This window comes from Lissotriton vulgaris, chromosome 12 (assembly GCF_964263255.1).
Source record: "Lissotriton vulgaris chromosome 12, aLisVul1.2, whole genome shotgun sequence".
NCBI lineage: Eukaryota > Metazoa > Chordata > Amphibia > Caudata > Salamandridae > Lissotriton > Lissotriton vulgaris.
In genome coordinates this window covers 430,974,560-430,988,110 of record NC_141700.1, presented here as the reverse complement: position 1 = coordinate 430,988,110, position 13,551 = coordinate 430,974,560, and the positions used below count along the sequence as shown (strand labels likewise).

At 43.0% G+C, this 13,551-nt stretch overlaps 1 protein-coding gene across 1 annotated transcript in view; it reads right to left on the bottom strand.

Annotated features, from left to right (window-relative positions):
• The window catches only part of SLC6A2 (solute carrier family 6 member 2), a 1,509,850-nt gene that overhangs the window by 808,697 nt on the left and 687,602 nt on the right, over positions 1-13,551 (bottom strand). The window contains exon 6 of the mRNA XM_086945193.1: positions 2,881-3,015. Coding sequence (XP_086801319.1) covers positions 2,881-3,015 — 135 coding nt within the window. The remainder of the gene's footprint in view (positions 1-2,880; positions 3,016-13,551) is intronic.

Genomic DNA, 13,551 nt, shown 5'->3' with positions numbered 1-13,551 from the left:
AATGGCCTGTAAAGTGGTTGGTGCCTTGTCGTGGCTTTACAGGTCAGGAGCTGTGAATCATTGGTTCAGGTTTTTAATCTTTTAATTATTAACATTACAATTCCTTTTTGTGAAATCTCCCACTCACTGTTGTGCCAAATACAAACAGTATGTGTGAGTATTTGAGCAACATATGGATAGGCAGTCATATTTGTCTTATCCATCTTTCTGTGCTAAGGTGTAGCCTGTCTCTAGGGAAAATGTACAACTTTAGATATTTTTGTAAACCCCAAAAAATGGGGAGTGTTGGTTGGTGTGCCTCTCATGGATCCCAACAAGTTGTTTTACTCACAATGCCATGCAAACCTGAAAATGTGACTAGAGTCTCACATTTTTCTTGCATTACTGTGTCATATTATTCTGGCATTAAAAAACCCACAATTTTTCTGAGAAGGGAAATGTTGGGGGATCCACGCAAGCTTTTACCAACCTGGACTCCCCACGGTCTCTAGTTTTAGGAAATGTGTGGGTTTGGTGGATTTCCCTCGATGGCTGCTGAGCCCGGGGCCAAAACCCAGGTGGCTCCCCCTTGCAAAAACAGGTCATTTTGTGATGTCATTTTGATGTCTCCACAATAGGTTTTGGGCCCTTGCCCGTCGCAGGTACTTGAGCAACCCACACGAGTGAGGTACCATTTTTATCGGGAGACCTGGGGGAATGCTGAGTGGTAGGAAATTTGTGTCAGCTCAGTGATCCCACATCTTTCCCACAAAGAAATTTGAGAAAAATGTGATTTTTTTTCAGCTACATTTGATGTTTGCAGGGGATTCTGGGTAGGAAAAAATTGGGGAATCCATGCAAGCTATACCTCCCTAGACTTCTCCGGTCTCTAGTTTTCAGAAATGTGTGGGTTTGGTAAGTTTCCCTAGACGGCCACCGAGCCCAGGGCCTAAAACTCAGGAGACCACCTCTTGCAAAAACAGGTCATTTTGTGATGGGTAATTTTGATGTCTCCACAATACGTTTTGGGCTCTTGCCTGCCGCTGGTACTTTTCCCACCCCCATGAGTGAGGTACCATTTCTATTGGGAGTCTTTGGAGAATGTGGGGTGGGTGGAAGTTTGTGGACCCACGTAGATTCCAGAACTTTCCATCACAGAAATGTGGGAAACATGTAATTTCTTTGACAAAGTTTGAGGTTTAAAAGGGATTCTGGGTAACAGAACCTGGTGAGAGCCACACAAGTCACCCGCTCCTGGATTACCCTGGGTGTCTAATTTTCAAAAATATATAGGTTTGCTAGGTTTCCCTAGGTGCTGGTAGAGATAGGGTTCAAAATCGACAGCTAGGCACGTTAAGAAAAGATTCATTTTTCAAGGTAAAAATGTGGTGTGTCCACATTGCGTTGTGGCCCATTTCCTGTCACGGGCACAAGGCCTACCCACACAAGTGAGTTACCATTTTTATCGGGAGACGTTGGAAAATGCAGGGTGGGTGGAATTGTGAGGATCCACACAGATTCCAGAACTTTTCATCACAAACATGTGCGGAAAATGTGTTGTTTTTGACAAAGGTTTGCAAGGGATTCTGGGTAACATAACCTAGTGAGAGTCAAACGAGTCACCCACCCTGGATTTCCCTGGGTGTCTACTTTTCAAAAATGTAGAAGTTTTCTAGATTTTCCTAGGTGGCAGCTGAGCTAGGGGTCAAAATCCACAGCTAGGCACTTTGATAAAAAAAGGGGTCTGTTTTCACATAAAAAATGTGGTGTGTCCACATTGAGTTTTCCGACATTTCCTGTTGTGGGCACTCGACCTACCCACACAAGTAAGGTACCATTTTTATTGGGAGACTTATGGAAATACAGAATTGTAGAGCAACTATTGTTGTCTATTGACTTTCTATGCATTTCTGCCTTACAAATGTAAGACAATGTGGAAAAAAGAAGTCACTTTGAAAAATGTCCTATAATTTACATGCTAGTATGGATACACAGAATTTTGGAGATTTGCAAATAGATACTGTTTTCAAACTCTCTATTTTTTCCCATTTCGGAAATACATAGGTGTCTTTTTCATTCTTTATATTTTACCAAATGAATTGCTATATACCCAGTAAACAATGAAAAATCATTGCAAGATGCTGCTTAGTTATTGGCTCTGGATTTCTCGGGTTCTTGGTGAACCTACAAGTACTATATATTCTGATAACCAGAAGGGTTCAGCGGATGTAACTGAAAAATTTGGTAGCTAACGTTCATGGTGGAAGGCCTTCATAAACCTCTAACAGATTTGTGTAACCTTTAGAAAGTTATAAGGAATAACGATTTTTATCTGTCTTTGGCTTCACACATTGTCATTACTACTAAAATACAATTATATTTTAAAGCAGCCAGACTAAAATGCATAGATTGTCAATGATTTAACAATACACAATATGAAAGAAAATATACGCAGCCTTGGTCTAATCAGTGTACATCCCAAACTGCAGAAAATTTAATCTTAGAACACAAAGTCACAAATATCATGAAATGGGCAAACATTTGCTCTGTAACAAATGCAGTAGGGAAAGAAACAAAACTCATGATACTTATATACGGGCTGCTATAAAATATAAACGGATGAAGTAGTCAAGTTACTTCCATCAAATGGGCAACACGCAACACTTGACATAGACAAAAACTAGACACTGGCAACCTGGCATGGACCTGACCTGACTAACTTCCGACTAAATTACACATTCAAGCAAATAAGTTGCTAAAGTCATGTTATAATAATTGTGACATGGGTTGTGAGCATGCCAGCATATAGGTTTTGTTCACGTCAATGTTCGTAGATGTGTGGTAAGCTATTCTTTTACCTGCCACATTTGAATGTTTTGGCAGATGTGAAAAAGAACTTACCGTAGCTTCTTTTAATCTTCTGAAATCTATATTGAGGTAGGCTTTTATTCCATTATATGCACCAGGTAATGTAATTCCATGGATGAGTAACACGAATAATACAACATAAGGCAGGGTGGCTGTAATCCACACAACCTGAAAGAAGTAACACATTTGATTTAAAGCAATGATCGAAAGACACATTATTTTTCACCTGACTACATTATTTTTCCTACAAAGCATTAATCATGGTGTGCTCTTAGAATATTGCTCAATTATTTTTTCTTTCTTTTCAGTTCCTTCAAGCTTAACAGAAATATTTGTAAGACAATTGTAATAATTTGAATACACGAATAGCTACATTTGACCCCTGTGCTTTACAACAATGCAAGAGAAGAGGTAGAGAGGTCATTAGAGACAGCAGTGAGATAGGAAGGGTTACTGAGAGAGACAGGAGCAGAAATTGAGATAGAAAACAAACAATAGATACATCTATTGTAGCAATGAGAGAAAGAGAGCCATAGACACTCGTGTGAGAGCTAACAAGAGCTAGGGTGCAGTCAAGAGCTATTCTGATAGAGAGAATAAGGTTGCATTTATTTGATCTATTTTTTATTTTTGTTGAGCTTGAAACATATTGTGTCATATTACAGAACTACACATTTAAAGGAAATACAGTCAGTGTTGGTACAAAATACATAAACAATCGATACCACACACATGCAAACATTCAATAATGATACATTTCTAAGAAAGAATAAAAAGGTTATATTAGAACAAAGAAATCATACATTAACTACAGGGTTTTCATACTTGTTTGAAAGTACTGTGAAAACCGGTCAATATAATCTCCAAGGTGCACGCCATAATCAAGCATGCAAACCATATAATAATTAATTAGGTGTTGACTAACTCTGAATGCTAGTATCTGAAGCCTGACCATTACACTTCTATTAGTCAATGTAGGGCTTCCCAAGATGTTCAATAGTTTTGCAAGGTTGGGTGACGTATCAAAATGAATGGTATTTAAAGTTAAGAGCCCCCTTAACTCTTCAATATGCATTTACATGTAGTCTTATCTTTGCACAATGGGAGTGATACAAGGCTTTGTAGCACAATTCAAAAAGGCTGATTGCAGCATGAATCACTGCTTTGTGTGGAAGCAACATTAAGATAAGAAGAACCCTAATCACAAAGGTAAATTTGATCATAAATAGAAGTTTATGACCAAATGTACCTTACTTAGGCCTTCAGGGAATTCCCAAGGCTGGGGAACCATTGCTACAGGGCCTTTCCGGGTTCAAGTCAAGTTTCAAGTCAAGTTTGAATTTGTATAGCGCACTACTCACCCAGAGGGTCTCAAGGCGCTTGAGGGAGGGGGAGCGTCTTACTGTTGGCTGGGCTGGTGGAGGATGCGTTGTGGCTGCATCTTGAGGTACAATGGTGCATGTCTCCCTCTCTGCTGGGAGACTAGGGGGCATGCAGTGGATTTTGTCTTCATTCATGCTGGCACTTTTTGCGTTTGGCACTAACTCCGGGCTGTTCTGCCGTTTCTGATGCTGCAGGTGCGATGTGAGGCATAAGCACCTGTAGCAGTTAGAGTCGGATTGAGAGCGAGGTTTCCAGATTATTAGGTCGGTCTGGTGTGAGTACCGCATAGCAGTTGTGTTATGACCCCATGCTGTTGTGGTCAGGCGTTTGTTGTTTTCCTGTGGCAAGTGTAACCTGTGCAGTTCTTAGGCAGCACTGATCTGTGTCATGGAGAAAGATTCCATGAAGCAGCGACATTTTGAGGAGTCTTCCTCTTCCACCTCGCTTTCCTCTCCTTCTTTTCCTTCCCTGCCCAGCTCTAAACTTAGGAGGAAAGGAGATAACACCAGCCTGAAGCATCTGATCAAGGAGACCTTTGCTGGAGATGGGCAGTGGAGGAAAACCCAAGGACTCGTTCCCTGTGCTAGTTTCACATTTGTCTGATTCAAATGAGTAGGGTCTGGGTGCAGAGGGTCACAATGGAAAATATATTGACAGAGACATGTTACAGAGCTGTTAGAGACATGTCAAATACAATATAGGCTTCCCGGAGGAGGAGGTCTCGGACATTTCATCGGTATCACTGCTGCACCAGGTTGTGGCCACTGTGGATGTTCTGTTGCACCCCTTCATCCATAAGGTGTTGAAGAGGGAGTGGAGGAACCATGATAACATTTTGCTTCCCAGGATCATGGCCAAGTTGTACCCTCTTCAGGACATGCCTAAATAATTGCCTGATTCTAGTCCAATCAATTTGTTTTTGGACTGCCTCATAGGACGAACTTCTCTGACTAAGGAGGCTGTGATCCAAGACTCAGTGGACAAAAAGGTGGAAACTTCCCTTAGGAAAGTGTACTCCGGTTCTGATTTGGCACTAAGCGTTGGCATTTGTGGGACTTATGTAGCCCGATATCTGATTTACGATGTCCAAGCCCTTTATATGTCACTCCATTACATTTTTGACAGTTCTTGTCTTCTGAAACAGGTCAATCACCACGTTCGATTTCTATCGGATATCTCCTTTCATGTGGAGAGGGCCTCTGCTTTGCCCGTTGGGGCCTATGTGACTGCTCACTGAAATTTGATCTTGAAGGACAGGAAGGAGTTGGAGGTTAAGCTGCACAAGCTTTTCAAGCAGAAGAAGCACTCCTCTTCTCTGAAGCAGGCCACATCTGATAAGCGGTATTAAAACCCAAGTCTTCCTTCCATCAGTCGACTCAGTAGCATTATCCCTGTGGTCTGGACAAATTTCATTCTGGCAGTTTTATGGACAGGATGATAATGTCCCCTCTGCTGAAGCCCTGCTCCTGACTATATAAGGGAGGTACAGGTATTTGTGGTCAGGGGACGGATTCAGATCTTTCTTTGAGCCTGGGAAAAATAGTCTTCATGCGCTTGGGTGTTGGACATTGTAAAGCTACAAGATTGAGTTTGCAGTGACTCCTTCAGCTTCGGGGGTTCGTCTGACTCCTTGGGCCTCCTCTCTGTTGAAGAGGACTGCATTGTGAGAGATTTGCTCGCTGCTGCAGAAGGGTGCCATTCTGAAAGTCCACCTCAGGAGAGGGGCATGGGCTTTCACTCAATAATCTTCCTTGTGGCCAAGTCTACAGGGTACTTTCAGCTGGTGTTGGACTTGAAGGGGCTGAACAAGTTTGCCATCCACCTCCCCTGCAAGACGAGACTCTCTGGAGAGTGATCCCGTTAGTGTTCGGGATGTGCAGGATGTGTATTATCATGTTCCAATCCATCTCTTCTTCCAGCAGTATATCAGATTCAGCGTTCACGAGATTTATTATCAGTTTTGTGTCCTGCCCTTTGGCCTTTGGTCTGCCCTTAAGTTTTCACTAAGGAGAGTGGCTCCATTGGTGGCTTCCTTGCATCTCCAGGGCATCCACCTATATCCTTATCTGCACGATTGGCTGTTCCATGCTCCATCACAGGAGCAGGTTCTTCTCAATCTATGGGTGGTTTGTTCAGTCCTATCAGATCATGGGTTCCTGCTGAACCTTCCGAAGTGTCAGCTGCTTCCATCTCAGGGCATGACATTTATTGGGGCCAGATTTCACACCAACCTGAAATAGATGTTCTTGATGGTCCCTACGCTTTGGTGTTGAGGTCCCTGTCCGTAAAGGTGATGAGGGGTGCTTCTTTTCAAGCTTGGCTGTGGTTGCATCTTTTAGGTCTCATGGCGGCAGCTGGATTCACAGTGCCCAGGGCCGCTTCCATCTACAGCCTCTGTCGGTCCTTCTGGTTGCACTTTGGAATCCAGTCTCTCTGAACCTCGACCGGCAGGTTCCGGTGCCTTCGGTCATCATACCAGTTCTGGACAATCTTTCCAAGGGGGTGCCGTTGCAACCTGATCCTTCTGTGGTCCTTACCATGGATGCCAGTGCTTTTGGTTGGGGTGGTACAGTGGGGACAGCTTTTTACAGGCTCATTGGTCCCTACAGCAGGGAAGGAGGTCCTCCAATTGGAGGTAGCTAACGGCCATCTTCAGGGTGATAATGGGGTTCCATCTGCTTCTGGTGGGGCAGAATGTTGTGTTTGGTGCGACAACATGGTGACTATAGTGTATCTGACCCATCGGGCGATTTGCTCCGCGTCATTGAATGCTGAGATTGTTCCGCTGATCTGCTGGGTGGAGGGGCATCTTGAGTATCTAGTGGCTGTTCACATCCGGGGTGTGGACAATAGGGTGGCGGATGCTCTCAATCGGTTATTTACACCATTGCAGGAGATGTCTCTCACCCAAGGAGTCTTTAAGCAAGTGTGCGGTAGGTTTGGTGTCCTTTTCCTAGACCTCTTTGCATTACGGTAAAATGCTCAGCTGCCCCAATTTTGGGTTTGCTCTAATCAGGAGTGAATTTGTGGCATGGATGCTTTGGCTCTTCCTTGGCCACACCGTCTGCTGTATGCCTTTTCGCCTCTTGCTCTAATTCCAAAGTTCCTGGAACGTCTGGTGAGGGAATCCAAGTTGGTTGTGATCGTGGTTCCCTTTTGGCCCCAGATGTCTTGATTCCCCACTCTCAAGCTTCTGGCTACTCAGGGTCCTTGGATGATACCCTGCTTCTCCTCTCCCCTGAGGTCAGCTCCTTTGTTGCCCTCCCGCGACTGTTTCTTTCGGTGTTGTAGTTGAGGGGAGTGGGTTACAGCGTACAGTCCTCCCGTGGCATTTAACGTTGGCCATTCAGCAATACCATGAGCCTTCTACCTTCGTGTAGTTCCTATAAAACCAGTATAGGATCTGCCCGTTTAGACAACATACACTGTAGGATTGGTCTTAGACTAATTCTAGACACCCCCACCGTATATGTTAGCCTGTGTACCAGCTAGCCCACAGTGCCACTAGAAACTCTTCTTATCAGGGAGAGAATAGTTCTTGGCAACTATCAAACATGACAACCCTAATCTCTCAGGACCGTGGAAACATTGTACTGCTTTTCACTCAGTCACTCGTGCTCACTTAGTCTCAGAGAGATACACATAATAAAAGATGTGTACGTTTTTTAATACGTATTTATTGAACAGTCATTATTCTTGTGTAAAATAGGTGTCCTGAAACAATCATTGGACAGTTAAACTTATAAATGATTAGAAGCACTAAGAAAGTAAAAGGATGGTAGATTTCTACCATTTTTCTATGACCATGAATACAGGAAAGTATATAAATTACATGACCATAAAATGCGTACTCCCACGATGCTACCCTAAATGGATGTACCTAAGTGTACCTAGCTTGTATGTAGTGTTAAGCCAAGAATCCCTCTAGGATAAAGTCAATTCCATTACCTGAAGTGAGAGACTGTGGGACCCCGTCTTGGTCTTGGGTTGGACACCCCGGAAGGGATGTTAGACCACAGTGAGCTAGAATATCTGCATGCAGGAACCTCAGGGTCTCGCATCAGTATGTGTCGGCAGGAAAGTCCTGATCTCCTCTGTTTGTCTCAGCAAGATGTGATGTTTATACGCCCATAGGTCTCCCCAGGAGTTCTACCTTGCTGTGCCACTTGTTGGACTTAGAAAGACTTAGGGAATTAACTTTATACATAGATATTATACAGGAGATGGTTGTCCTGCTAAGTTTCCAAGAATCCTCATGCTTACTGTATGAGCCCTTTACCAGGAAAAGTTCAGTGTTCTGTGGGCAGTGTCGTATCTAGGTAAAAGATCAGTCCCTAAGAACGTTTATGTATGTAATGTACGGAAAAATATAGGTGAAAGTTTACGATGGTACGTGAGCCTATATTGGGACAGCTATATGGAATATAACACTACCCTCAAGTCCTATGGGAAGCACTGGGGGAATTTCCAACAGTGGTGTGAGGCTCTCCTTTTGTCACCTCAGGAGTGTTCTCTGACTTCTGTGTTACAGTTTCTTTGGGACGGTTTCAAGAAGAGTTAGGCTATGTCTACCTTAAGGGTCCAGTGGGTTGCGATTAAGGCATTTAGGTCCCCATGGGGTAATCTGTCTGATGTGGATGATTTGTTGTCCCATTTGCTGAAGGGGTTTTCTTTGTCTCAACTTTTGGTGAATCCTCTGTTCCCTTTGTGAAAATTACTTCTGGCCTTAAGGGCATTGATTGAGGCTATTTATGAGCCTTTGAAGCTGGTCGGTATTAAGTTTGTCTCTTTGAAGGTTGTATTTTTGGTGGCTATTACTTCAGCCAGGCGTTGGCGGCTCAGTTGGCACAGGAACCTTTCCTGTCTCAGAGGATGGGTTTGTTTTAGGGTTGGATTCATCCTTTGTGCCCCCAGTGGCTTCCCAAATCCATTGTTCTCAGGAGGTTGTTTTGCCTGCCTTGGTGGCTGACCGTACTCTGAGGATGACTTTCAGTGGTCCTTATTGGATCTCAAGAGTGCCTTGCTCATCTATTTGGAGCCCACCTGTGCATTTCAGAAGTCTGGTTCCTTGTTTGTATCTTTTGGGGCATCCTCCTGGGGTGAGAAAGCTTCTTCCTTGTCCATTGGTAGATGGTTTAAGCAGGTGATTGAGATAGCTTATTCCCTTTTGGGTTCTCCTCATCCTGGGGGGCGCAGGGTCGCTCTACCCGGGATACGGCAGCTACATGGGCTGAATTGTGGGGGTCTCCCTGTCTGATATTTACAGAGCTGCTTCTTGGGCCTCCTCTAATTCCTTTGTACGGCATTACCGGCTTTGGAATTTGCTGTGTGAGGATGCTAATTTTGAATTGGGGTGTTGCAGCCTGTTAGATCCTGATTTCCTTGTTTTCTGTTGCAATAAATCACTTTGGGTTCTGCTGTGGTGGTTGTCTCCATTGTGTTTCTGTTGATATGAATGCCGGGTGGGTGCTTGACTTGGGCATTCTCATATTGTAATGAATGGGACGAGGACTGCAGGTACCTGGGGGTAATGCCATATTACTTACCAGTAATCTTCATTAGTCCTGGTCCTGTTGTCATGTGCTTTTGCATATGGGATCTTGTTTCTCATGTTGAGTTCTTCACTATGGAGAACTCCACACAGCAGGAATAGGACACTGCTGGGAATGCACATGACTTTCTCATGAATAGGTATTGAAACGGACTCCTGGTGCTCAATTATAGCTCAAATATGGCATCAGACCTTAATTGAAGATAAACAGTTTAGGACTATTCACAAACTGTATTCTATAGTACTTGAAGTAGTACTACAGTATCTACTCACATACTACAAAATGTTAGTTACAAAAATACAGCTGGAGACCTCAGGCTCGCCTCTCTTTTCTCCACTATGGTGGCCAAGGTTTTGCAGTAAATGTAAGAGGTATATACATATATAAATATACTTACCATTACACAGTGGTGATTGCCACTGTATAGCTATAGTTAGGTCAGAGTTGCCATAGGAAGAATGTTTTTTATTTTGGTATAACTTTGAAACGTTGGTGTCATTTAATGAATCAGCTAGCAATTTTCCACCAAAAAAGTTCTTCCATCCCAGTTTCTTCCTAGAACGTTTTGGAATGATCCATACAGTGGGGTCCAAGAAAAGGGTGGGGCCTCAAAACATTGATTTCCCATGCTAATTCCCACTGGAAACTTCTGTCACAGATACCGAAAATGGCTGAATAGAATTGCATTTAATTTGTTTCTTGTGATTTGGTGGAATTGGTTTTGAGAAATCTGTGTTTAAAGAGTTGCTCATAGCGGTCATTTAGAAGTTTAAAAATAGGTTTATCTATACTGTTGGTGTCTATACTGCTTGGTGACTTTAAAGGGGGCTAGTCAGTCCTGATTGGGTGGCCACAATATGAACAATATGTTGTTGTAGCTATTACACAACTCAGAGACATGGATTTTGCATCATAAAAATGAATGAAAAAAGAAAAAACATATAAGGTGGCTCGGGGGAGCCCCTTAATTGGTTGGCCATAATATGGACATGTTGCAGCAGCCATTACAGGAGTCGGAGTCATGGTTCTTGTTGAAATGCATGGTAAGGACCACCAATTTTAGAAGATCACATAAAGGAGCACTGATGAAGGGCAATTATAGATTTTTGTCACAATATAAATCATTTTAGGGTGGTGTTTTTATCATTTTTGGAGTCTGCAGTTCTCAGAGGATTTTACCCTTTGAAAAATGATGACCCTCTGCTGGGATTTGATGAACCATGGCTGTGAGAAAAAAGGTTTTGTCTCATGAAATTCTCATAGAGATTATAGACAGTGGTCCAGAAAATAAAATGTGAGCACAACATGGCATTCAAAAACATATAGCCTTTGCCTCTCCTAACTTTTGTGTCCCAAGGTTTCTGTGGAGGGGGAGGTCTTTGGTTGGTAGGTATTGAGCAGAATTGTGTAGTATGTTACCACTATAGTACTACTGTAGTACTGCTTTATTCTCTACAAAATGAAGTTCATGAATAGGCCCCTATGTAACAAACAAGAATAAATTAAAGTTTTGTTTGAGGAGTTCTTGATTTACCTTGAAATGTCGTTTTGTATATTACTGGCAAACATTGTTTATAGAGTTTAAAGAAAGAAATGAGTAGGAAGGCTTTCACCATCTTTCCGAGTTAAGAAACACTTTTCTGGTTCTGGTTTCTGGTTCAGCACTTTATTAAAGCATGACATACATTACATGATTTTCCACACTTGGACGGAACTGAAGGAAGTAGGAAATCTAATACATAATGTTCCCTGTCTTTGTTTATGAATGTCATAAAGTGTTAAAACTGTTTAGTTTCTTAAACTCCTTGGGTTTGAATTTGATTGAGCTGCAGTTCAGGTCCCAAACGTCTTGTTGCAGCAGCAACTTCTTTGTTAGGAAGACATCCTGAAATTCCCAGGCACAAAGGAGACTTTAACCGGGGAAGACAGTACAAATTTCCAATTGCTGTTGATCCACTGGTTTCCTCCACGTTGGTTAGAATTTCCTCTGTCTTCAGGATTTTCTACCTTCTCCAACAGAGGAGATGTGACACAGAACACATGCAGGTATCAATGGCAGGGCCTGGAACACCCCGTCATTCAGGGCTAGCATGTAACTAGGACCAGTAGCTCTCAGAGTGGCATTTCAGCCTAGGAGATTAAAGACAGAATGGAAAACAAAGCTCTCCATAGTGTCTGTCAAGCAGATGGGAATCCTTCAATGCAAAATCATGAAGGTCTTAAACTTCTTTAACTCCAGTCAGCTATATGCTGGGAGATGGTCAAGTAGAGCGATTAAAAGGGTAAACCTGTTGGGTTGGTTTGAAATTACCCCATGATGAATCGAACTCATATGTCCATACTTTCCGGCTGTTTGGCCACCTTTTATAAAGCCTACGCTCCCTTACTGATTGAGCTCCTGAACAAAGTATTTAATTAGTTTCTGTCGACTGGAGTGGTCATAGATACCATGTTGGAATCCAACTTTACTTTGCTCTTGAAACTCGACAAACCTACAGTGATGTGAAATTGTTCACATCTATACTGGTAGCCCGCCTTCACCATGTGTGGCCCATTATTATAGCTTCTCAACAATCTGGGTTTATTTGTAATGGACAAGCAAACGCTAACACATGACTGGCAGTTGTGCTCAAGGAGACTGTCGAGAGATGGAAACAGCTATTGCTGCTCCTCTCTCTTGATGCTGAAAAGGTGTTTGACAGAGTTGATTGGACGTACGTGTTTTAAAGTGCCTGACAAGATTCACTTGGGGCCGAAAATAAAACCCATTATCCTGACCAATTTAAAGAGACTCACCACTTTACTCAAGATCAAAGCTGCTCATTCCCTGAACATTAAACTCACAAGCGGGACACAACAGGGATTTTATCTATCTCCAGTGGCTTTTGCTCTCACAATGGAGAACTTGGTGTCTAAGATCTCCAAAAAAAACATGATCCATGGGATAACTGTGGGAAGGATGGAGCACAATTTGGATATTTTAGCCAATGATATTCTCTGTTTTAACACCGACCCGGATGCTTGTATTCTGGCATTGATGAGTACACTTGACCAATACTTCCAGGTCTCATGTTTTAAAAGGAATTTTCCAAGTCACAGGTATGGGTGTATCTGGCCTGCAGAATACCCTCAGAGACCACGTTTGTAGAGGAGGCCTCCATTGGGAGATGCCGGCGATAACCTACTGGAGTCCTCTATACTACCAATATCCTGCTACTCCTCACGTCCCTTTACAAGGAGTTATATAGATAGGGTAAGCTTGAGATCTCTTGCCTAGGCTGCCTCAATAGTTTAAAAATGAACCCTGGCTGCTATATATTCTCCAAACTCTTCCTCTTAATATTCCCAAATCAACCCACTAAGAAATCTGTAATAAAATGCTTGATTTTGTGTGTAGGGGAGTCTCCATGGGTGGCAAGGGCAACACTTTTTTGCCCCACATGTTAGGGGGCATGGTTTTTCCCGATGTCGTCTCCTACATTTTAGTGGCACAACTCTGCCATTCATCAGAGTGGAACCACACCCCAAGGGTAAACCATGGGTACAGGTGGACCAAGCCTTCTCTTTGGTTCCCCTGTTGGGGCTTCTATGGCATCCCCCAGTAATATAGGCAGGGGCTCCCATCCCTCTTTCACTGATGTCTTTGCTCCTGGCATATTAGTGAGAAGTGTGAGGGAGGGGTACTATCCCATTTTACCCTTTCACGATCACCTCTTGAACACATATCCCAGACTTTCCACCAAGACTGACTACTCCCCGACCCTTCTGA